Raw genomic sequence first — 25,555 nt, 5'->3', positions numbered from 1 at the left:
TTTCTTATCTGCCTGGACTTTCATAAAAGAGGAGGCTAAAGACAGAGAATCCTGAGTCTGTTGACAGATGGAGGTGAAGTCCTGTAAGACCATGTAGGAAGACCATGTAGGCAAAAAATTTGTTGAAGAAAATGTTTCGCCAGCTGTGGAACAGATGGAAGACCTGGTAATGGAATGAAATGAGCCTTCCTTCTTGGAGAATCGATCAACCACCACCCAGATGACCGTATTATTACAGGAAGGTGGCAGATCGGTAATAAAGTCCATAGCTATGTGAGACCAGGGAGTTTCCGTAATGGACAATGGCTTTAAGAGTCCTGCTGGTTTCTGCCGAGGAGTTTTGTCATGGGCACAGGTAACACAGGAACGGACAAAATCGGAGACATTGCGTTCAAGATGCGGCCACCAGTAATGCCGGGAGATTAGTTGAAGTGTCTTTCGTATTCCAGGGTGACCAACCAGCAAAGAAGAGTGTCCCCATTTCAAGACTTGACGTATCAGTTTAACAGGTACAAACGGGAGCTGCTGAGATCAATCACTCTGGAGAAATAATATGCCTTGGCGTGGAGTCCATTCCTATGACATCGGAGGACCTGGAAAGAGCATCGGCTCTTACGTTCTTGTTAGCAGGGTGGAAATGAATGAAGAAATTAACTTTGGAAAAGAAAAGAGACCATCTAGCCTGGCTAGGGTCCAATCTCTGGAGATAAAGAAGATTTTTATGGTCTGAATTGATGCTGACTGGATGAGAAGAACCTTCTAATAAATCGCCTCTCTTCAAAGGCAAGCTTGATAGCAAGGAGTTCTCGATCTCCGATAGAGTAGTTCCTTTCTGCAGGCTTTCACAGGTTACAATTTTGCCCTTAGAGTTTCTCTGGGTAAGAACGGCACCAGCTTCTACGGATGAAGCATCTACCTCCAAAGCAAAGGGTTTCTCAGTATCAGGTCTTGAAAGCACGGGAGCAGAGGCAAATGCCAATTTTAAATTAGAAAAGGCCTCTACGGCCTCAGGAGACCAAGACTTGGGTTGGAGCACTTCTTAGTGAGAGCCATAATCAGAGCGACCAAGGAAGAGAAATGTGGGATGAACTGACGATAATAATTGGCAAATCCCATAAAGTGTTGAATAGCACGGAGTTGAGTAGGGCGAGGCTAATCTAATATCACAGTCAGTTTGTCAGGATTCATCCTTAGACCTTGGTGAGAAATAATGTAACTAAAAAACGGAAGACAAGATTTCTCGAATAAGAATTTCTCCAGCTCAGCTTAAAGATGATTCTCCCAGAGGTGCTGAAGAATCAGACAGACTTGTGAGCGATGCTCCTCCAGATTAGGTGAGAAGATCAGAATGTTGTCCATATATACGACAACACAGGTGTAGAGGAGATCTCGAAAGATATCAATGACAAATTCTTGAAAGACAGCTGGGGCATTACATAGTCCAAAAGGCATCTAGATACTCAAAATGTTCATCTCAGGTAATGAAGGCCATCTTCCATTCGTCTCCTTTGCTGATATGGATAAGATTATATGCTCCCCGCAAATCCAACTTTGGGAAGACCTTGGCTCTCCGTAGATGATCAAAAAGTTCAGAGATTAGAGGAAGAGGATAACAATTTTTGATCGTGATCTTGTTAAGACCCCTGTAGTTAATACATGGACGGAGAGAATCATCCTTCTTTCCCACAAAGAAGAATCCTGCTCCGGCAGGAGAGGAGGACTTTCGAATAAATCCCTTTTGGAGGTTTTCTTGGATGTATTTTGCCATGGCTTTTGTCTCTGGAACAGATAATGCATAGATTATTCCTCGAGGAGGCATGGTTCCAGGCTGCAAGTCAATCGAACAATCGTAAAGACAATGTGGTGGAAGAGTTTCGGCCTGCTTTTTGCCGAAAACGTCAGAATAGTCTTGATATGGAAGAGGCAGACCAGGCATTGGAGGCGGAGAAGAGACAGCTTTAGACTGGATTGGCACAAGACAGTGATTTTGGCAAAACTGTCCCCAGCAAGTGATTTCACAAGATTTCCAGTCAATTTTAGGAGAGTGACGATGAAGCCATGGAAGACTGAGCAGAAGCTCCGAAGTACAATGTGAAAGCACATAGAACTCAATGTTTTCCTTATGCAGGACTCCAACTGCGGAATAGCACCATTCAGTTCGGATTTTGTCCATTAACAGAGGAAATATCCAAGGGCTTAGCACAGTCACAGGAAGACGATGTTTATGGACCAAGGAGGCATCTATGAAGTCGCCAGCAGAACCTGAGTCCAAAAATGCAGAACGAAGAACGAAGTCTTGGCAGAAATATAGACTTGAACTGGTATGGTCAAACGAGGAGAGGTAGTATTCACACATAGGGACGCCTCTCCCACGTGTCCTAGGTGCGAGCGCTTCCCGAACGCTGAGGATGTATAGAACAGTCTTTGAGAAAGTGCTCCGGACTGGCACAATATAGGCACAAATTCTCATTGAGTCGTCGAGATCTTTCCAGCTGCGTTAAGCAAGAGCGGTCCACTTGCATAGCCTCTTCAGCAAGAGGCAAAGAAGATTGTACAGGTGGACATTGGAACACGGGGGCCAAGCGAGGAAATCGTCATGTTCGGGCAGATTCTCTTTCCATACAAAGTTCTTCCTGTCAAACACACCAATCCGAGTGGCTAAATGTATTAGCTCACATAGGGTAGAAGGAGGATCTCATACAGTAAGAGCATCCTTAATTTTACTGGACAGTCCTTTTTTAAATGTAGCAAACAAGGTTTTGTTGTTCCAGGTCAATTCAGAGGCAAGAGTGCGGAATTGAACTGCGTAGTCGCCAACAGAAGAATTCCCTTGGCTGAGGTTCAGAAGAGCCGTCTCGGCTGAGGAAGCTTGTCTGGGTTCTTCAAATACACTACAGAATTAAGCTAGGAAGGCCAGCAGGTTAGAGGAATCCGGATCATTACGATCCCAGAAAGGAGTAGCTCAGACTAACCACAAACGCCAACTTGTTCCATTGGGAACTGATCCGCCATGAGCTCCAGATGCATGGAACACTGTGTCATGAAGCCTCTACACAACTTTGGATCACCTTCATACTTGGCGGGTAAGGGTAAACAAAGCTTGGATCTGGAAGGAACTGCAGGAACTGGTGGAGAGACAGGAGCAGGTTGCAGCTGCTGCTGCTGTTGCTGCTGCACGGCTAGAAGCTGTTGCATTATGGCAGACAATTGACTCAGTTGTTGCACCTGACAGTGACTGTAGAACCATGACAGAGGAAAGATCCATAACTTCAGGCAGAGGTACCTCAGCAGGATCCATGGCCGGATCTTACTGTTAGAGTCACAGCAATAAGCTTTAGCACACAGGGTAGTAGTGGATCCGTTGGACCTGTGTGGCTGATGATGAGGGCCATACCAGGGAGCAGAGTCTAAGGTGCCGCTGGTTTTCACCAGAGCCCACCGCAAAGCGGGGGGTCTTGCTGCGGCAGGCGGCACCCAGGTTGTTACCCCTGGCATGACTGAACCACACAGGTGGCTGAGGGAATACGAGGCACAGGACACAGGGTTACAGCAAGTCGTTTTCAGGATAGCTGAAGGTCAGGACTGGTGGCACAGGTGCAAAGTCAGGAACGTAGCAGGAGGTCTATAGGCAGGCGGCACAGGAGCACGGTCAGGTCATGGAACAATGGAGTCAGAAACATGGAAAGGCAAGGCAAAGGAAAGCTTTCTCTCAGGCACAGGCAACAAATATCTGTCAGGGAGTGATGGGAGGTGCAGGTGTAATTACTAATTAAGGGCGCACTGGCTCCGCAACGAAATGTATCTTATAAAGCTTCTGAGGCACAGTTATTGTGTTTTTACCACTTCCGGAGGTAGTTTGGAAATCTGTAGTGAGAGGTGTAACAAAGGATAGATATTTTTTTTATGTATTTGCATCAGCACTCAGCAGCCCCACTGAGATTGAGCGGTCTACCATTTCATGCCTGAACTGTTGTTTCTCCTAGATGCTTACTCTTCACAATATAAACTTTCACAGCTGACTAGGGCAAATCCAGGAGATTAAAGATGTCATAATACAGCTTTGTATAAGCAGCTATAGAAATCTTTAGGCTATTAAATCATCGCTTGCTTCATTGAATCCTATATTGTGGGATATTCTTCTCAAGTATCATTGCTCCTATTGCAGATTATCTCTAAATACAGTTCTGTTACGAGGCATGATACAGCAGAACATGCAGTGCCTATGAGTCCATGGTATAGAGACTATGGCCCAAATTACTAGAATTATCATGTTTTCAAAGTTGCTACATATTAGGTTTTGTTTATATATTCCATCAGATTTACTAACAGTCTACTTGATGGGCTTTTATAAGGGTATGTTCACACTACAGAGTGTGAACGGAATCTCCGCTTGCTGAATTCAGTGAGCGGAGATTCAGACTGGCAGCCGGCGGCGGCGGTAGGACCGCGCGGCACTGCGCCATCACCGTTGGCGGCTATGCAGTGCTCGTGGACTTCCGCGCAAAGAATGAACATGTTCTTTATCTGTGCGGAACAATTTCAGCGGCGGAATTGTCTGCCGCTGAAATTCCACAGTGTGAACGGGTCTCGCAGAGACCCATTCACACTAATGTTAAGTTCACACCGCGGGAATTCCGTAGTGTGAACATACCCTTAGTGTGGAATTTTTTTCAGACTTAAATGATTTTACTCTATTTTCTTTGGGGATTCACAGTCAGAAAAGTTCTGACCAGCTTTTTCTTGGTGGGAATTTTCAGCCATTTATTCACAGAATTTTGTGTAAATTTCATAGTCAATAGGCTGGGTTGTGAGAACATGCACCTTTTTTTGTTGACAAAACCTGTTTTGGCCAACCACGCCCCCTTTTCAGGTTTGTTAGATTTTTGTGCATCATGTTTTGGTGTGAAACCTAACAAAAGCAGGTTGGGTTTACAATCGTAAATCTGGACCATTATAGGACAATATGGGACAGTTGGCGTGACATAATTAATTTGTCTGTACTTTTCATTTACTGTGAGGTTTTTTAAACTGCTTGGTCAGTCTTGGTGCAAAATCTGACATAAACAAATAATACATCTTTGGGAAAAAATTTGAATTTCCTTAATATAAGTCAAAAACCTTACAAATGTTCTATTTAGTAAATCGAGGCCTTTGTGTGCCACTGGATAGGCCTGAGCCCCTATACTGACCCTAGAATAAAGACTATTGCAATGAAAGGTGCTGTGTCTTCAACCTCTGGCTTTATTAATATGTTTATGTCATCTGTAAAGACATACTTATGATTCAACACTTCTATTTTTCAGGATTTTGTCAAGTGCAGGAAAAGAATTGAAAGATAACTTCCTAAAAGAATTATCCATAAGGGAGGAGGCAAATCGCAATGGGAAGATGACAGTGAGTACACTAGACTGGATTCATTGGCGCACTGTGCAGTAGGTCATTCTGCAGTCACACTTCGCTGAGTAGAGAATTAATTTCAGAACGTTCATCCGAGAATTAGACAGATGGTTGTTTTTTTCTTAACATATGTACAATATATTTACTATATATATATATATATATATATATATATATATATATATATAACCCATTTCATAACTCCCAATATTGAATTGTTTTTCAGTTGAAACTTTACGAGATCGTGAATCATACATCTAATTATTCATTATTTAATTCACTTCTTAAACAAAAAAAGAATAAGTCTGTACAGTTATTTGGCTAAACACTGAGCAAGGAATTTATCCTTCCCTGAGTGGCAAAATTGAGCACATTCTTTGTGCAAGAATGATGCACAAACTCTGACTTTTCTTGTGGAGAAAACAATTGTGAAAACAATTAGTGCAATTTTGCCACTCTGGACTGGCACAGGAAATGATAAAGTTGTTCTAAGTTATTTTTTTGTGGCGCAAAACTGCTAAAGTGAGAAGAGATGGTCTTGTATTGTTTACAAATGTTATTTTCATAAATTAACAATCATCTACATAAACATTTGGATGTAGATTTTCATTTTGGACATTTTGACATTACAACAATTTGATTTTAAACAATTACACTCTATCTCTAATATACTCTATATTAGTTTTGATCTAACTATGCACAGTTACCGTAAATAGATAAAAGGTAAGCTTATTTGCCTGCTGTGCCTCATCGGTGCCTGCTGCAAGCACTTTCTTGTGTCAGTGTGAACACAGGAACCGTTTCCACTGAGGTAGGATACCACAAGGGCAACTAAAAAACTGAGTAGGAATGTCTTTGTGCTGTCGTTGACACGAGAAAGTGCTTCCAGCAGGGACTGCTCTGAGGGGCAGAGTGCGGTGGAATGAGTAGGATAAATATAATTTTTTTTCTATTCAACTGCACCCTGAGCATAAGTACATTTTTAATACTTCAGATAATAGTGGACAGAGTAGGACAATATTGGATCTAAAGCCAGGAGAAAGAGTAGATTTTACCTTGATTTTGTGTAACTTGTTTAGGCTCATATCTCATAAGACAACCCATCCATATTCCTTTTAATATTATGGACTTCATTGCAGGGGCTGTTCCATTTTTAAGCAAAATAAATGTATCAAAAACCAAATATAATTAAAAAGTTAGAGACTAAAAACCACACTACAAGAAATAGACAGAGTAATGTTATTAATTTAGAAATGTTTTAATTACGAAAGCTTGCTGAAATACCACATATTAATTATTTTAGCATTTGCAATAAACAATTAGTATTTTTTGTAAGAAACAATGTGCAGTATATCAGCACTGAGAACTCCATGCTTAGGAGGTAAAAGTAATAACTAAACTCTAGTTAGTAATATTTGCTTCAAAATGAATTCTGGCTTTAGGGAGTATTTGTTAATAAAATGTGTTGCTGATGTTATTTTATGTCGGTAAATGCCAGACAGCCATTATGTTAGATTTGTGTGACAGAAAACACTCTGATCAGCTCAGACAACTCACATGTAAGCTGAATCTGTGAAACCATTCTCCTCTGACATAATGTTCTGACTATTGGATGTGACACTAAGGGCTCTTCTGAAAGGTTGTAAGGTAAAGGCACGTCTGATAGCAGTGAAGTGTGTTTTAGACTTCTGATAGATGTTAAATGGTATGTGTAATGAAAGAACATTCATGGAAAGCACCAAAGTAAGCCTGACATAACGTTATGGGAAAGTGATAGGTATGTCTTATAGTTCCTTTCATCCATAAATTATGGATGTATTGCTGAATCAATATTTGCATAGAGATGCATACGTTCTGCGTTTATTTTCATGAAGCATATATCTGCTCTATTGCCTAAGTTAATAATTTGTCTTTCCTCTTATGTGGCATTGGAGTTACGTCAGATTTAGTTTAGCGTCCTCAATTCCCAGAATTCCGCACTCAAGCATTTTATCACATGAAATCATGTCCTTCTGACCAAACACATTTAAAAATAGTTAGGTGGTTCAGTGATACCCGAAAGTCTGGGAGGGCGCAAATGAGCAAATAGAGTATATTAATTCCTCAAGGTTTTAAAACTTTTCATAATGTTCCCTTTTATCATCATGAAATACCAAATAACATGAAAAATTGCACGTTTTGCTTTATTCATAATTACTCAATATTTTATAACACACTGTTATTTAATGGAGCTCAGAACTCAATACTGACCAATATATTACATGTTAGGAACTCATTTGTATTTGCATTGAAGCTTACATGTCAACTAGACATTCGGTCTGATATGCATATAGCATGAAAGATTTATAAATTTGCTTAAAAATATTCTGCATAACTTGACATTTACTGAATTTAATAGCCCTGCCTACAGTGGGCTCTTGTGTCCAGTGGGCCATTCTACCCAGTGATCCTTGCATGCACTGCTACAATTGGAAGACATTTGAGACAACCCTTTAGAGTGGTTTGCCAGGCTAAATTTATTGAAGACCTATCCTCAAGATTGAAATATAATGTAGATTCAGAAACCACACCACTCAGTCAGCACAGGGATACATGGAAATCTGACTGGATATAGTGCTTCCAGCAAAATAAGAAGGTGGCCCAGCTATGTAATGGTCAAAATGTCACTTGTACCATATGGTTGTTGTAAAAAGAATTCACACCACTTGGATGCTAGACTACTTTCTGTCCTTAAAATAAGTAATGAACATCTAATCGTAGGGGTACCAACACCCAGCTAGAATAAGATGACTCTGTCCATGCTGTTGTGGCCTTGCTAGTGTATTGTTTTCCCATTGCTATTCTCTTCAATTGGCCACTATAAGGAGGAGGGATCTGTCTTTAGCTCTGTTCTTTGCATATGCTGGCACAATGGCACTGGCAAATAGCCATGTGCTGGTACCCCACTGACTTGATATTAAAGACCTATCTTGGAGATAAGTCAATAAAATACCCCTTTGATACAGTTTGTTCATAGTAAGCATACTAAAGGGTGTTGACAATAACCCTCAGTGTGGCTCTTTACTGTCATTACTTTGCATTGTAGTCACTAGTTGCATAGCCCACTACAGATGTAATCTCCTCCCGTAATATCTCAGGGTGGAGTGTAAAATGAGCTCTTAGAAATGCTGAACTTAGGAAAATCAAAGAAGTATATTCACAGAAAATACTGAATCAAGAATTTGTTTGTCTCACTTGACAAACTGTTTCTATTTCATGGCAGTTAAATGTTTCCTTGGCTCACTTGAATTTAGTAATAATTATGACCATGATATCATAAAAGTATCTGCAGAAAAATGTGGAAAAGTTGTGATCAAGATTTATAGTATACAATCTGGAAAACATCAACAAATATTACTCCTTCAAAAGAGAAAGAAAAGGAGACAAATTGGAAGATTTTTCCATGCCAGATGGTGGTGTTACCGAGTGGCACAAGAACAAATGAGCTGAAGAAAAAGCAACAAAACACAGTCTATTAAGGATTTCTGAGAAATCTAATGGGGTTGCTACTTACCAGAAAGAGTAAGAGCATATATATATATATATATATATATCTATATATATATATATACCATAACTGTGGAGAAAAGATAAATTACTTTCCATTCAAATAATAAACAAAGTTCTATTGGTATAATTATCTAAGTGACATATGTCTATGGGTGTTGCCACCAAAGCGCAATACTACACTGCTCAAAAAAATAAAGGGAACTCTAAAATAACATATCCTAGATCTGAATGAATTAGCTAATTGTATGAAATACTTTCGTCTTTACATAGTTGAATGTGCTGACAACAAAATCACACAAAAATGATCAATGGAAATCAAATTTATCAATCCATGGAGGTCTGGATATGGAGTCACACTCATAATCAAAGTGGAAAACCCCACTACAGGCTGATCCAACTTTGATGTAATGTCCTTAAAACAAGTAAAAAGGAGGCTCAGTAGTGTGTGTGGCCCCCACGTGCCCGTATGACCTTCCTGCAATGCCTGGGCATGCTCCTAATGAGGTGGCGGATGGTCTCCTGAGGGAAGTCCTCCCAGACCTGGAGTAAAGCATCCACCAACTCCTGGACAGTCTGTGGTGCAACGTGGCGTTGGTGGCTGGAGCGAGACATGATGTCCCAGATGTGCTCAATCGGATTCAGGTCTGGGGAACGGGCCAGCCAGTCCAGAGCATCAAAGCCTTCCTCTTGCAGGAACTGCTGACACACTCCAGCCACATGAGGTCTAGCATTGTCTTGCATTAGGAGGAACCCAGGGCCAACCGCACCCACATATGGTCTCACAAGGGGTGTGAGGATCTCATCTTGGTACCTAATGGCAGTCAGGCTATCTCTGGCAAGCACATGGAGAGCTATGCGGCCTCCCAAAGAAATGCCACCCCACACCATTACTGACCCACCACCAATGCTGGAGGGTGTTGTAGGCAGCAGAACATTCTCCATGGCGCATCCAGACTCTGTCACGTCTCTCACATGTGCTCAGTGTGAACCTGCTTTCATCTGTGCAGAGCACAGGGTGCCAGTGGGAAATTTGCCAATCTTGGTGTTCTCTGGCAAATGCCAAACATCCTGCACTACCCCAACCTGTGGATGTCGGGTCCTCATAACACCCTCATGAAGTCTGTTTCTGACCGTTTGAGTGGACACATGCACATTTGATGCCAGCTGGAGGTCATTTTGCAGGGCTCTGGCAATGCTTCTCCTGCTCCTCTGGGCACACAGGCAGAGGTTGCGCTCCTGATGCTGGGTTGTTGCCCTCCTACGGCCTCCTCCATGTCTCATGATGTACTGGTCTGTCTCCTGGTAGCGCCTCCATGCTCTGGACACTACTAAACCTTACTGCCACAGCTTGCATTGATGTGCCATCCTGGATGAGCTGCACTACCTGAGCCACTTGTGTGGGTTGTAGACTTCGTCTCATGCTACCACTAGAGTGAAAGCACCTCCAGCATTCAAAAGTGACCAAAACATCAGCCAGGAAGCATAGGAACTGAGAAGTGGTCTGTTGTCACCACCTGCAGAACCACTCCTTTATTGTGGGTGTCTTGCTAATTGCCTATAATTTCCACCTGTTGTCTGTTCCATTTGAAATTGATTGTTAATCAGTGTTGCTTCCTGAGTGGACAGTGTGATTTCACAGAAGTGTGATTGCCTTGGAGTTACATTGTGTTGTTTAAGTGTTCCCTTTATTTTTTTGAGTAGTGTATTAACCTGTTAAGGCCCAAGGGCGTCCCTGTACTCCCTGAGTCCGCTCCCTTTCTATAACGGGAGGCCACAGCGTGGCCCCGTGTCATAGCGGGTCCGGCCCTGCCTCTAACAATGGCCGGCACAATGGCCGCGCTAATCGCAGTGCCGCGCGCTATTAACCCTTTAGATTGGCGTTCAAAGTTGAATCATCGATCAATGGTTTCCTATGAGAAACCATTGATCAATGTAAAAGATCAGTGTGTCCAGTGTTATAGCCCCCTGTGGGAGCTATAACATCGCAAAAAAAAGTTAATAAAGATCATTTAACCCCTTCTCTAATAAAAGTTTGAATCACCCCCCTTTTCCCATTAAAAAAAGAAACTGTGTAAATAAAAATAAACATGTGGTATCGCAGCGTTCGGAAATGTCCGAATTATAAAAATATATTGTTAATTAAACAGCATGGTCAATGGCGTACATGCAAAAAAATTGCGTATTTTTGGTCACTTTTTATATCATGAAAAAATGAATAAAAATCGATGAAAAAGTCTGATCAATACAAAAATGGTACTGCCAACAACTTCAGATCACGGCGCAAAAAATTAGCCCTCATACCGCACCGTATGCGGAAAAATTAAAAAGCTATAGGGGTCAGAAGATAACAATTTTAAACGTATAAATTTTCCTGCATGTAGTTATGATTTTTTCCAGAAGTATGACAAAATCAAACCTATATAAGTAGGGTATCATTTTAATTTTATGGACCAGCAGAATAAAGATAAGGTGTCATTTTTACCGAAAAATTTACTGCGTAGAAATGGAAGCCCCTAAAATTTACAAAATTGTGTTTTTTCTTAAATTTTGTCGAACAATTATTTTTTTTTCCATTTCATCGAAGATTTTTGGGTAAAATGACTGATATTGTTACAAAGTAGAATTGGTGATGCACAAAATAAGCCATCATATTGATTTTTAGTTGCAAAATGGAAAGAGTTATGATTTTTAAAGGTAAGGAGGAAAAAATGAAAATGCAAAAATGGATAAAGTGGCACTCTACCTTAGATAAAAGTTGTTTTACTAGTGGGGTTTTTCAAATGGAAGCCAATATCTCAGTGATCATCTTGGATCCACAGGAGAAGATTTGAAACTAGACACTGTAGGGCAAACAAATAGCCATCAATGCAAATCATGGACAGGCTGGATTTGCGAGAGCAGCTCTCCATTTTGTCTAATAGACACCTCAAACGTCTCCGTGAAAGTAAAGCCTATGAAGCAAATTGAACATCTATCATTTTGTCATTTATCTATCTTCTAATGCATGCTCAGCATGGCAAAGCATGCATTTATTTTTCAGTGGAGGGATGGGAGTGAGCTAGGGCTGGACACAACAGGTGGTCTATCTTCAACAGGAACAAACTGAAGTCCAACATAACTGATACCGCTTTCCCTTAATATAGAGGGAGAGTTTTCTGCAAGCCCCAATACACACGTAAACATTGTCCTGTCCTGTGGCAATTGGTGGATCCTGTTGACTTTTCTTTCATGTGGATGAGCTTTTCTTTAATATAGAGGACTGTTTATTTCTGTTTTCTTATAGTAGGTGTAAATGTGTTTGACTTGATAAAAGGAGGACTCCCAAAAGCTTGTCTTTACAAAATACTGCTAGTCCAATAAAAAAGGTATTACAAGATCCTGCAACATTCAATGATTTTGCATGTTATTATACATACTTGTAAAGACTTGTAAATACTTGTAAAGACCTTTCTACTTGTTGCCACCACTGGGGAAACGGTGGTAACAAAATAGGTGCTGCAAATGGATTATCAGACAGGGGAGATTTTTAAAGCAATGTGTATAGATGTCAAATGGGTAGAGGATAATAGAGGAATGATGCGCTATACTAAAGGGGATACTATAGCTTTATCATGTTAGGGCTGAAAAAACTACTACTCCTCTCAGCCCCCGCAAAACTTAGCATCTAACCAACCCCACAAACTCTCTCTTAACACACAATGCATCCCTTACCTAAAACACACAAAAGACCTTCATTCCGATCCCCTCCCCTCATTGACTCCCTCCCTAATCTAACTCACAAATTATCTTCTACTCCACTGTGGCTATTTTTGTCTGATTAGTTGATTCGAAACAATAATCGGCCAACTAATTGATTATGAAAATAATTATTTATTTCAGCCCTACTAGATATATATATATATATATATATATATATATATATATATAAATAAATATATATATATATATATATATATATATATATATATATATATAAAGGTAGGTTGAACACTTTTTTTGCTGCATTTGGGGTCATGCCATAACAAACCAAGCATGGCAGCTTCTATTTGTGTTTGACATTTCATGTTAACGTTATGAAAAAGCCCATGATTGACTGCCCCATAATAGGTTGTACAGCTGAAAAATGTATGATATATATGGAAACATTAGCAGTTCAGACGTCATTAGGTTTCACGTGTCTACAGGAAATCTAAATGTTAAAATGCAGTAGTTTAAAGGAAGCACCATTTGTGGTAAGGTAAATCTTTCCAGTCCAGGCTGTTTTAAATGGATTTGCTCTGAAAGGAACATTTATTCTAAAGCTTGTCACCTTTCACCTTTAAAAGTTTCCCACTCTCTCTGAAAGTAGCAAACGTTTTGATGTGTTGTACACCAATTCACTCAAATTACTAGTGTGCTGCAGAATGTATTTTACCCCGCAGGCTGCTTGCAAACAAAATAGATGATGAAATTTAATGTACAGCATTTTGTGATATTTTTTCCACTTGTGCGAAATATGGTACTGGAGATATATATATATATATATATATATATATATATATATATATATATTCAACTTTAATATGAAAGTACATAATAAAATAGTACACATGGATGTAAGAGTCCACCCTATTTTATAATTTTTGTTGTGACCTTCTTTGCTATGATTATTGGCTATAAGTTATGTGGTCGAGTTGACAATATTTTTTGGTATTTTGATAATATGTAGAAAACATTGGTTTAGAAAATCCCATTAACTTGGCTCATTGGACATTTTGCTGATTTCATTGTACAATAGTTTTTGACTATTTTTTTTTCTTATCAGACAAAATTACATACAAATCTTAGAAACAGTCCAGGAATTTTTGCAATACAGTTCCCGTATAAGTTTTCAATTTGAAAGCCGTACGGAACCGTATTGAAAACCGTATGCATTGACTCTCCATTGAAAATCATATGCCAAACCATGCATCCGGTTTGGTCAGTTTTCATCCTGTACGGTTTGGTCCGTTTTTTTCCCATACCCAAAGCCGTATCCTACCACGGTCTTTGGTCCAGGTGAAAAACAGCATTGAAACCGTATACTTTTTTTTAACATGGGAGTCAATGGGAACCGCACAGAACCGTATGTGCGTATGGTTCCATCCGGTTTGCGCCATTTGGTTTTTGACTTTGCAGTTTTTTTCTTGGAATTTCAATGAAACAAGTGAAACTTTATTCATAATGGAGTGAAAAGTTAAAAACATATAACATTTTTTCTTAAAAAATGAATGCAATTGGACATCATTTTTCAAACCGTATACAGATAAAAATGTGTACACACGTTTTGATACAGTTTAGTCAGGTTTTTAGGAATCCGTTTTTCATCAAAAACCTGATACAGGAACTTTATTGCAAAAATGTGGTGTGAACCCAGCCTCATACTGTATCACACAGCAGTCACTACAGAGTCTTAACAAAGGGACACAGTCAGTGTATGATACTGTCACTGACTTCCATGTCTCTTAGGGCATATTTAAGATCTTCAACAGCAAAGAAGTCACATAGAGATAAACAAGGAGGGTGGAGATGGAAAGGGGAGAGATCTGAACTGCCAGGAGATATCTCATAGGTGATAATGTAAGCATGTAGTTCACAGTAAGTCAGGTGACTTTGGACAGATCACTTCCTGTAACACTTTGAGCACTTTAATATTTAATTATCAAACTAGTGATCACATGAGCAAGTTACAGGACTCGATTGCAGCAGAGCTGGAAGGAAACAGATGCCACTTTAGTAATATTAGAATGTGTAGTAAACTGATCGATACATTTCCCCCATTCACTTTAAATTAGGTTAAATTATGAGCCCAATTGGAAACAGGGAAACAACATCAACCATAAACTAAGAATTCTGTACATCAGGGGGAGATTTATCAAAACCTGTCCAGAGAAAATTTTGCTGAGTTGCCCATAGCAACCAATCAGATCGCTTCTTTAATTTTTCAGAGGCCTTTTCAAAATGAAAGAATCGATCTGATTGGTTGCTATGGGCAACTTTTTCTCTGGACAGGTTTTGATAAATCTCCCCCATAGTGTACTATATACTACTAATACTATACATATTATTATGATACTTTCTTCTTATATTTATTATTTTGTTGCTTTTATCTAGTCTTGTTTATCACACAGCATATATCCGTACATACTTCAATATAACAGCATATATACAAGTGGTCATATATGGAAAGGAGAAATAAGAAGAGAAGGGGTTTTCTTTTGACTAACCAAAGAAACAGTAGGAGGAAACTGGAGAACTGCGTATTTTAACTAGAAAGTTGTAAGTTTTGAGAATTGTGGCCCCCCATGTGCATTAGACACGAGTGAGTGCACACAGTAAGACAGATTTGAAGTCAGATGTATATAGCATTTTCCTTTATTGTGCTATACTACTAGCCATTAGTTTAATAAAAGATAGAAGGAATGTAAATAGGGTCCAAGTCAGAAATACATGTACTCTTTGTAGCCATTAAACGTGATATGCATGCACTATTTCATTTAACATATTTCAGTCCTGTAACAGAAACGACTCAGTGGCAGCTGGGACTGACATGATAAACAATAAGCCCCCTTTGTACTTTTGTTCCTATGCCCTACAGTGGAGGCAAGAAAGCATTCCAAATGGTCTAGAGTTGTGTTCTAGCAGTGCACAGATGACTTGTTTTGAACTGGACACAGAATCCTACAGCAACTGTAGAATAAAAGATCATTTTTCATGTGTAGATACATTTAGATAAGAGTCCTGGGCTCTGTTCACTTCTAAAGCATCTCATACTCTACACTTTGCCATTGCTGCGGCAGTATCAGATGATCTGAAGGAGAGATAAAAACCCTTATTAATAGCAAAATATAGAATTCATTTTAATAAGCTTTGGCAGGATGTTTCAGCAAAAATTCATTCTCTAATTTAGAGCGTATAGTGGAACATATCTGAATTATTAATAAATAATTATTCTCTTTCTAGTGTAATCCCTTATGCTGGAAAATAATGGCTGTCAGGTACCATTATATTAACTTGACAAGAGGCATCGGTCTATACAATAGCAGGGTTTGTCTTTGGTCTGTGGACCTGGGACGTTCTGCATTGATAGAACCTTGTTCAGTACAGGTAATAAGCTGGTCAGTCATGCAGCCAAAAGATCAAGTTTAAAGTTAAAATTAAGGAGGAATTCCCAGAGCTATTGTATTTCAACCCATGTAGAGCCATTAACTGTCCGCTACTTTATCTTTGTTATAGGTACGTAAAAATGCTTATGGAAAATAATAATGTCACCCTATGGATACTGAAAAACAGAAGGGAAGAATGTACAGTCATTGTTAACATTTGTTTTAGTAGAGGTCCTTTTAGTTACACTATGTTTTACAAACAGTTTTTATTATAGACTATTTAGAAGTTGTAGAATAAAGTCTAACTCGCACTCTGAAGTTTATGGGGAGACCTCTCGACTCAGCTCAGACATATGCTGTTGGGTTAGAGAAAGGTCGGGGATGTTAAATTTCAATTGGCTGACCCTGTTCTCTGAAAGATGAGCTGTCAACAGAGATGTCTGGCGGAGGCTTACCCCTCCTCCTTTAATTTACAACAAATAAACATTCAGCCATATTGACAGTTCATGTGTATGGAGAGATCAGTAGAGACAGCTGTTGGGTGAATGAACATTTGGTGGACAGCTATTGAACTTGCTGTCTATTGGCGGATACAAACAACTAGATTGCTGAAGTTGTTTACAGAGGCCCTTTATAATATAATGTTGCTTTTATAACGCCAACCTATTCCTCCGGGCTGTAGATTGTGATCATTCACATCAGTCCTCCATTTTACACAGGGTCCGTGTTATAGGAAGCCAATTTACCTGTGAGTATGTTTTCTATCAACATGGTTTAACACATCCCATACTTGTTGCAGAATTTTTGGTTGTGGAATCCACACTGAAAAGTACAGTACAGTCTTAGTGAATGGGTTTTTAACAACCCTTTTCATTCACAGCAGGTAAAATGTGTAGTGGATTAAAAGCTTGTTGTGGATTTTCAGATCAAAACCAACAACAAATTCCATGCAGGTTTCATTGTGGATTTATGGTGCAAACTTCATGGCATGTTCCATTATGCAATTTTAGCTAGATGTGTAGCCAAAAAGTTGAAATCTAGAATACAAATAGAATGCTCTCATACTGAGCCACTGTGCTGCTTTAAAAGGGTTGTTGAGTAAAAAACAAAACAAAAACAAAAAATTATTAAATAACTTTAAACAATTTACTTAAACGATCTATTTATTTAAATGCAAGTTGTATCATACTGTACCTCATTTCCCCTGCGGTGCCACTAGTTGCCATGTTCCATGTTACATTTGATGTATGGGAAGCTTTATATAGGTGTAATTATGTTCCGTGCTGTAGTAGTATGAACTTTTTTGGTCACTGCATAAAAACCAAAAGGGGGCTCACACATGCAAACCATTCAGTTTTGTCAATAGCTGATTTAGTTTTTCCAGAAAAAAAAAAAAAAGAGATGGATTCTATAGGCAAAAGGGGCATTTTTAGAACACAAATTTACGTGTTGCCCATACCAACCAATCAGATTGCTTCTTTCATTTTAGAAAAGGCCTCTGAGCAACTCTATGGGCAACTCAGCAACTTTTCCTTTGGACAGGTTTTGATAAATCTTCCCCTAGATCTTTTGTAGTTGGATACTTTCTAAGCACTTCAGTATTGTTGATATGAAGATGTAAATAAATAATCTAGGTTATTATAAAATTTTTTTTGCTACATGTTTATGGCCCTTCTATTTTTAGAGAAGTCATCATCATTCTTTTACTTGTTTAGTTCACATAGAAAAGAGAGGATGTTTTTGATTTACACTTTTATGTAAGGTTATTAGACAAAGCCTATGCCATGGGATTTGTCTTTTTCCGTTTTAGTATGTGACTGTGTGCAGTGTTTTCAGATGTATAGTATGCCTGGTAATTGTATTAAAAACGGACCATCTCCTAGACAATATCACAATGTATCCAGCAGCCAAGTCACATGTATTCATATATGCTTACTATGTACTGATTTATGTAGTTAACCAGCATCATACATTGCCGAACATAAATAGAAAACAAAGCCAAATCTGATTCTTATGCAACTTTACAAAAATCTCTCAATTCTAGGGTGTTACTCTCTCTTGAGTATCTTGTTTTTCACACATTCCTCAACAGAACTCTCTCTACAAATATCAAACAATAAAATACAACTAGGAAAACATGCGAAAAAATGTAAGCCTGCAATCTGCCACTATATGTCAAATCCAAGCTGCCTGGGTCTTGGTATTCTCTATGTAAGAATCATAAGAGTTGTAATAATTCATGTTGTGAACTTAGAGTTTGATAATCCCTTGTTTGCTTTTTTTATACTCCTCTGGGTACTTCTTCCCTCCCACAGACTAAAGAAGGATTGTCACGATTCGGCTTCCAGGTAGTGGATCCTCTGTGTCAGCGAGGGATTGGCGTGGACCGTGCTAGTGGACCGGTTCTAAGAGGCTACTGGTATTCACCAGAGCCCGCCGCAAAGCGGGATGGTCTTGCTGCGGCAGTAGCAACCAGGTCGTATCCACTAGCAACGGCTCTACCTCGCTGACTGCTGAGAAGGCGTGGGACAGAAGGACTAGGCAGAGGCAAGGTCAGACGTAGCAGAAGGTCGGGGGCAGGCGGCAAGGTTCGTAGTCAGGATGGGTAGCAGAAGTTCAGGTACACAGGCTTTGGACACACTAAACGCTTTCACTGGCACAAGGCAACAAGATCCGGCAAGGGAGTGCATGGGAGGAGGTCAGATAAAGGCAGGGAGCAGATGGGAGCCAATTAAGCTAATTGGGCCAGGCACCAATCATTGGTGCGCTGGCCCTTTAAGTCGCAGAGAGCTGGCGCGCGCGCGCCCTAGAGAGCGGAGCCGCGCGCGCCAGCACATGACAGCAGGGGACCGGGACGGGTAAGTGACCTGGGATGCGATTCGCGAGCGGGCGCGTCCCGCTGTGCGAATCGCATCCCCGACGGCCATGACAGTGCAGCGCTCCCGGTCAGCGGGACTGACCGGGGCGCTGCGGGGAGAGAGACGCCGTGAGCGCTCCGGGGAGGAGCGGGGACCCGGAGCGCTAGGCGTAACAGTACCCCCCCCCCTTAGGTCTCCCCTTTTCTTTGACCGGTAACTGCCTCCCCTGGGATGAGGACACCGGGAAAGAATGGAGGGTTTCCTCAACGGCAGGCAGTACAGCAGGAGTGGGAATGGGGAGGGAGGGCAGAGGGCGAAGCCTGGCACGGGGCAGTGTGACACCAGGACGGGGGCCATAAGGAGGCACAGAGGTTTGCCTGACGGGACTGGGAGGGGGGGAGAGGCACTTCCTATGGCAGGCAGAGTCCCAGTTCTTTATCTCCCCGGTGGTCCAATCAAGGGTGGGGGAATGAAGCCGGAGCCATGGCAGACCGAGGAGGACCTCAGAGGTACAGTTGGGGAGAATGAAGAACTCAATCCTTTCGTGGTGGGGTCCGATAGACATCAGGAGGGGTTCTGTGCGGTAACGCACGGTGCAGTCCAATCTGGCTCCGTTGACCGCGGAAATGTAGAGCGGTTTGACGAGACGGGTCACCGGGATGCTGAATTTATTAATAAAGGACTCCAAAATAAAATTCCCGGAGGCACCAGAGTCCAAGCAGGCCACGGCTGAGAGGGAGGAGTTGGCTGTAGGAGAAATCCGCACGGGCACCGTTAGACGTGGAGAAGAAGACTTAGAACCAAGAGATGCCACACCCACGTGAGCTGGGTGCGTGCGTGCGTTTCCCAGGCGTGGAGGACGGATAGGGCAATCCACCAAGAAATGCTCAGTACTGGCACAGTACAGACAGAGATTTTCTTCTCTACGGCGATTCCTCTCTTCCTGGGTCAGGCGAGACCGATCCACTTGCATGGCCTCCTCGGCGGGAGGCCCAGGCGAAGACTGCAAAGGATGCTGTGGGAGAGGTGCCCAGAGATCTAAGTCTTTTTCCTGGCGGAGCTCTTGGTGTCGCTCAGAAAAACGCATGTCAATGCGGGTAGCCAAATGGATGAGTTCTTGGAGGTTGGCAGGAATCTCTCGTGCGGCCAGCACATCCTTGATGCGACTGGATAGGCCTTTTTTAAAGGTCGCGCAGAGAGCCTCATTATTCCAGGATAGTTCAGAAGCAAAAGTACGGAATTGTATGGCGTACTCGCCAACGGAAGAATTACCCTGGACCAGGTTCAACAGGGCAGTCTCGGCAGAAGAAGCTCGGGCTGGCTCCTCGAAGACACTCCGGAGTTCAGCGAAGAAGGCCTGGACTGTGGCTGTGGCAGGATCATTGCGGTCCCAGAGCGGTGTGGCCCAAGACAAGGCCTTTCCTGAAAGAAGGCTTACTACGAACGCCACCTTAGACCGTTCTGAAGGAAACAAGTCCGACAACATCTCCATATGCAGGGAACACTGAGACAAAAATCCACGGCAGAGTTTAGAGTCCCCATCAAATTTGTCCGGCAGGGACAAGCGGAGGTTAGGAGCGGCCACTCGCTGCGGAGGAGGTGCAGGAGCTGGCGGAGGAGATGGTTGCTGCTGTAGCAGAGGCAGAAGTTGCTGTAACATGGCGGTCAACTGCGACAGCTGCTGTCCTTGCTGGGCAATCTGCTGCGATTGCTGAGCGACCACCGTGGGAAGATCAGCGAGACTTGGCAGCGGCACCTCAGCGGGATCCATGGCCGGATCTACTGTCACGATTCGGCTTCCAGGTAGTGGATCCTCTGTGTCAGCGAGGGATTGGCGTGGACCGTGCTAGTGGACCGGTTCTAAGAGGCTACTGGTATTCACCAGAGCCCGCCGCAAAGCGGGATGGTCTTGCTGCGGCAGTAGCAACCAGGTCGTATCCACTAGCAACGGCTCTACCTCGCTGACTGCTGAGAAGGCGTGGGACAGAAGGACTAGGCAGAGGCAAGGTCAGACGTAGCAGAAGGTCGGGGGCAGGCGGCAAGGTTCGTAGTCAGGATGGGTAGCAGAAGTTCAGGTACACAGGCTTTGGACACACTAAACGCTTTCACTGGCACAAGGCAACAAGATCCGGCAAGGGAGTGCATGGGAGGAGGTCAGATAAAGGCAGGGAGCAGATGGGAGCCAATTAAGCTAATTGGGCCAGGCACCAATCATTGGTGCGCTGGCCCTTTAAGTCGCAGAGAGCTGGCGCGCGCGCGCCCTAGAGAGCGGAGCCGCGCGCGCCAGCACATGACAGCAGGGGACCGGGACGGGTAAGTGACCTGGGATGCGATTCGCGAGCGGGCGCGTCCCGCTGTGCGAATCGCATCCCCGACGGCCATGACAGTGCAGCGCTCCCGGTCAGCGGGACTGACCGGGGCGCTGCGGGGAGAGAGACGCCGTGAGCGCTCCGGGGAGGAGCGGGGACCCGGAGCGCTAGGCGTAACAAGGATTACTCGAATTTTTGGCTTTTGACTCAATTGAATCTGATGTTAATTTGTTATTTACAATTGACAGTTTGCAACACAATTGACTATGTAGATAAGGGTTGTCGAGAAGTGTATACTTAGAAGACAAGTGTTAATAATAGTAGCATAATATAGGCAGCATTTTGAGTGTGTATGAAAGCTTTCTGTTTTTTTTTTATTTAAAGGGTATCTCCAATGATGATGTCAGTCACATTGTCTGAAATTAGACATGACCAACATCATCAGTTAAACTAGTCTTCGAAAAAGAACCTGTAAACCAGAGTTCCAAACAGCTTTGCTGTAATACATTTCCCAAAAAGACTGCCATACAGTTCATTAAATGACCTTGGCCAATCAATAAACATAGTAATATAGCTGCAGCTGCCTTACCAGAAGATCAGGCACAAAGTACAAGCTCTGCCTAGGTTATTGGGGTGACCAGTGGCGTTCTATTAGTAGCAACAATTTATATACCTAGTGCAATCACACAGTGCTACCACACAAGTAAGACACTTCTGCACCCATATGAGGAGAAATTTTACAATCCATAATGAAATGCTCAAACATGGAAGGGCCTAAAAAGCAGGAAAGATACAATTAATACAATATTTACAATGATAACATATAACTAACCGAGAAAGATACAGTTAATACAATATTTACTGCAATAACATAGCACTAACCAAGGCCTACATGATGGATGGCAATGAGTGAAGGGGCCTTAGTCATGAAAAAAGGTTGCTGGGAATGTACAAAGACATTAGGAACTAATATGGAGGATCTTAAAGGGGTACTCCATCACAAACAACTTATCCCCTATCCAAAGGAAAGAGGATAGGATGATATAATTTAAATACAATATTCACAGTCCTCAGTGTTCTACCCACCAGGGGTGTATTATGGAAATCAATGCAAGTGTAGTAAATATAAAAAGAGGAAATATTTATTTTTCTCCTAAAATCACAATTTAATCACATAAGTACAAATTAAATGAATTATGAAAAATATTTTTTAGCAGGGCCCTTGCGGTTTAAATTAATGTATAACCCAAAACAGAATATTAAAATAACAATGCATTTTCAATAATACGGGGTGTCCACCTATAAGAGAAAATAGTGTCCACCTGCAATATAAATGTTCACCTGAAAGGTGATAGTGTCCACCCAAATGCAGAGGGTCTTTAACAGATGAATCCACCTATAAAGTAATTTCAACTGGAGTCTGTAGAGAAATACAGTTCTATCACTCGAAATCTATATGTCAGGATACATAGTTCCATATAGGTAGCAACAAATGGATGTGAACATAAGCAGATAGATGTGAGCATAAGCAATTCCCACTAGTTTCCACACTTCCACTTGCTAATTTGATGGACAAATAACAAGTCTAATACGGAAAGCACTAGCGACCTTGTTTGGCACTATGTGCCACTCACCGCTCCTTGTTTGGCACTATGTGCCACTCACCGCTCCACGCCTACCGGCATATCAGATGTTCCTCGCGGCTACACGCTGGTGAGCTTCCGGTATTGGCGGTCAGCTGATTGCAGGTCAGCTGACCGAGGCTGGTCGTTCCGTCAGATGGAGATGACTTGTAGTTAGCGGTGGTGGTCTCCGATGGCAACAGACCTTAGTGGTGGGAGGATGCTGCTTTGCTATGATCCAGGACTCTGGTGAGGCTGGTGGTTAACCCTTTTGCATCTAGGATAAGCGTCCGGTGTGGTAACGCACAGTGTGAACAAGAGTCACGAACCAAAACAATAGCTGCAGCAATCTTTTTTTCCCCAAACGCGTTTCGGGGTGTTGGGAGTGAGATCAGAACCCCTTCCTCAGTGGTGTATGAGTGCAAACCTAACATGGTATCCATTAGAATTGCATAAGAAATCCCCAAAAACTGGCAGGGATCCGAAGGCAAAAAGAAAATTCCTAAGATCATTCCTGAGTACACAGGTCTTTAGAGGTGTGCGAACACGTCCATCAAACATCTCAAATGTTGAATATACCTAATCTAAGCCATAATAGGCATCACAATGGTATTGTATATAAAACATATATCATTTATCGAGAAAATAATAAATGAAAAAAGGAATAATAAAAATACAAATAAAAATAAATAAATAAATGAGTGAAAAAAATTAATAAAAATAAAAATGAAAATAAAAATAAAAGAATGAAAATAAAAATAAAAAATAAATAAAAATAAAATGAAAATAATAATAATAAAAAATAAAATGAAAATGATAATAATAATAATAATAAAATAAAAATTAAAATTAAAAATAAAAATAAAAAATAAATAAAAATAAAATGAAAATAATTATAATGAAATAAAATAAAAATAAAAATGGAAATACAAATTAAAATAAGGATGAGAATAAAAGTCAAAAATATGGGAATCAAGATAGAGGTGATTTTTATTTTTATTTTTTATTTCCATCTATTTTTATTTATTCATTTTTTCACTCATTTATTTATTTTTATTTGTGTTTGTATTTTTATTATTCCTTTTTTCATTTATGATTATTTTCTCAAACAATTATATATGTTTTGTATACAATACCATTGTGATGCCTATTATGGCTTAGATTAGGTATATTCAACATTTGAGATGTTTGATGGACGTGTTCACACACCTCTAAAGCCCTGTGTACTCAGGAATGATCTTAGGAATTTTCTTTTCGCCTTCGGATCCATGCCAGTTTTTTGGGATTTCTTATGCAATTCTAACCCGATTGATTGAGGAGGGTATAAAATGGATACCACATTAGGTTTGCACTCATACACCACTGAGGAAGGGGTTCTGATCTCACTCCCAATACCCCGAAACGCGTTTGATGAAAAAAGATTGCTGCAGCTATTGTTTTGGTTCGTGACTCTTGTTCACACTGTGCATTACCACATTGGACGCTTATCCTGGATGCAAAATTGTTAACCACCTCCATCCCTGCCTCACCAGAATCCTGGATCATGGCAAAGCAAAATCCTCCCACCACTAATGTCCGTTGCCACCGGAGACCACCACCGCTAACTACAAGTCCTCTCCATCTGACGTAACGGCCAGCCTCGGTCAACTGACCTGCAATCAGCTGACCGCCGATACCGGAAGCTCACCAGCGTGCAGCCGCGAGGAACATCTGAGATGCTGGCAAGCATGCAGCTGCCTGTCAACTTCAACTACCGCTGGTTAGAGCTCCGGTGCAGGACCCGCAGCCCCAGCGTGGATCAGTGAGTGGCACATAGTGCCAAACAAGGTCACTAGTCACTGGTGGGTAGAACACTGAGGACTGTGAATAATGTATTTAAATGATTGTATCTTTTTCCCTCTTTTTGGGTGAGAGGGTCACAGTTAACCTCGTGTTGTGTGTATTGTGAGCTCCACTCTCTTTATATACATTTTAGGATAAGATGTTAGATCGCGGGGGTCCCGCAACTGGAGACCCCTGCAATCTCGTGCCGCCAGCGGTGGTGTCAGGAATGCGGAAGACTTTACGCCACGTACCCTCCATTCACTAATATGGGAGGAGGCATGACGGCTACGTCATAGCCGTCACGCCTCCTCACATAGAAGTGAATGGAGGGGGCGTGGCAGCCACATCACCAGTCATCAGGCACGGAGAAGAGTTCCCTCCGTGCACCGAATGACGGAGTGCCCTGCTTGAGATCTAACATTTAACGATCTAACATCTTATCCCCTATCCTTTAAATAGCAGATAAGATGTTTAGGGTGGAGTACCCCTTTAGGATCCTCTCAGAAGTCATGTATTAGGGTACTTTCACATAGGTCATATCCATGCGTGCTATAGATGACATCACTGCTTTCAAACATTTATTATTTTTAGGAGCCTTTACATTTAAAGGGTATGGACACCTCTGAGGCATTTTTTTATTGAATGAAAAGAACTCACCTGTTATTACTTGCTTTTTTCCTCTCTCCCTGGATGATGCTTTTTTCCTCTCTCCTTGGATGATGCTTTTTTTCTATCCTGCTGATGACATTCCAAACACTCTCCAGCCAATGACTAGGCTCAGCAGTAGTTTGCAGTTTGCTCAGAAGATCAGGTTAGTCAGGAGAGCATGTCAACTAGGAGAAGAAAACAGAGGAAGATGAGAGGACAAGAGC

At 41.5% G+C, this 25,555-nt stretch overlaps 1 protein-coding gene across 1 annotated transcript in view; it reads left to right on the top strand.

The window, feature by feature from the left end:
- CFAP299 (cilia and flagella associated protein 299) overlaps positions 1–25,555 on the top strand; it is a 534,640-nt gene that overhangs the window by 169,787 nt on the left and 339,298 nt on the right. Inside the window, exon 4 of the mRNA XM_056568944.1 lies at positions 5,304–5,394. Within this exon, the coding sequence (XP_056424919.1) occupies positions 5,304–5,394 (91 nt within the window). The remainder of the gene's footprint in view (positions 1–5,303; positions 5,395–25,555) is intronic.

Source organism: Hyla sarda, chromosome 1, assembly GCF_029499605.1.
Source record: "Hyla sarda isolate aHylSar1 chromosome 1, aHylSar1.hap1, whole genome shotgun sequence".
Taxonomy (NCBI): Eukaryota; Metazoa; Chordata; class Amphibia; order Anura; family Hylidae; genus Hyla; species Hyla sarda.
This window is presented reverse-complemented; position numbering and strand designations above follow the sequence as displayed.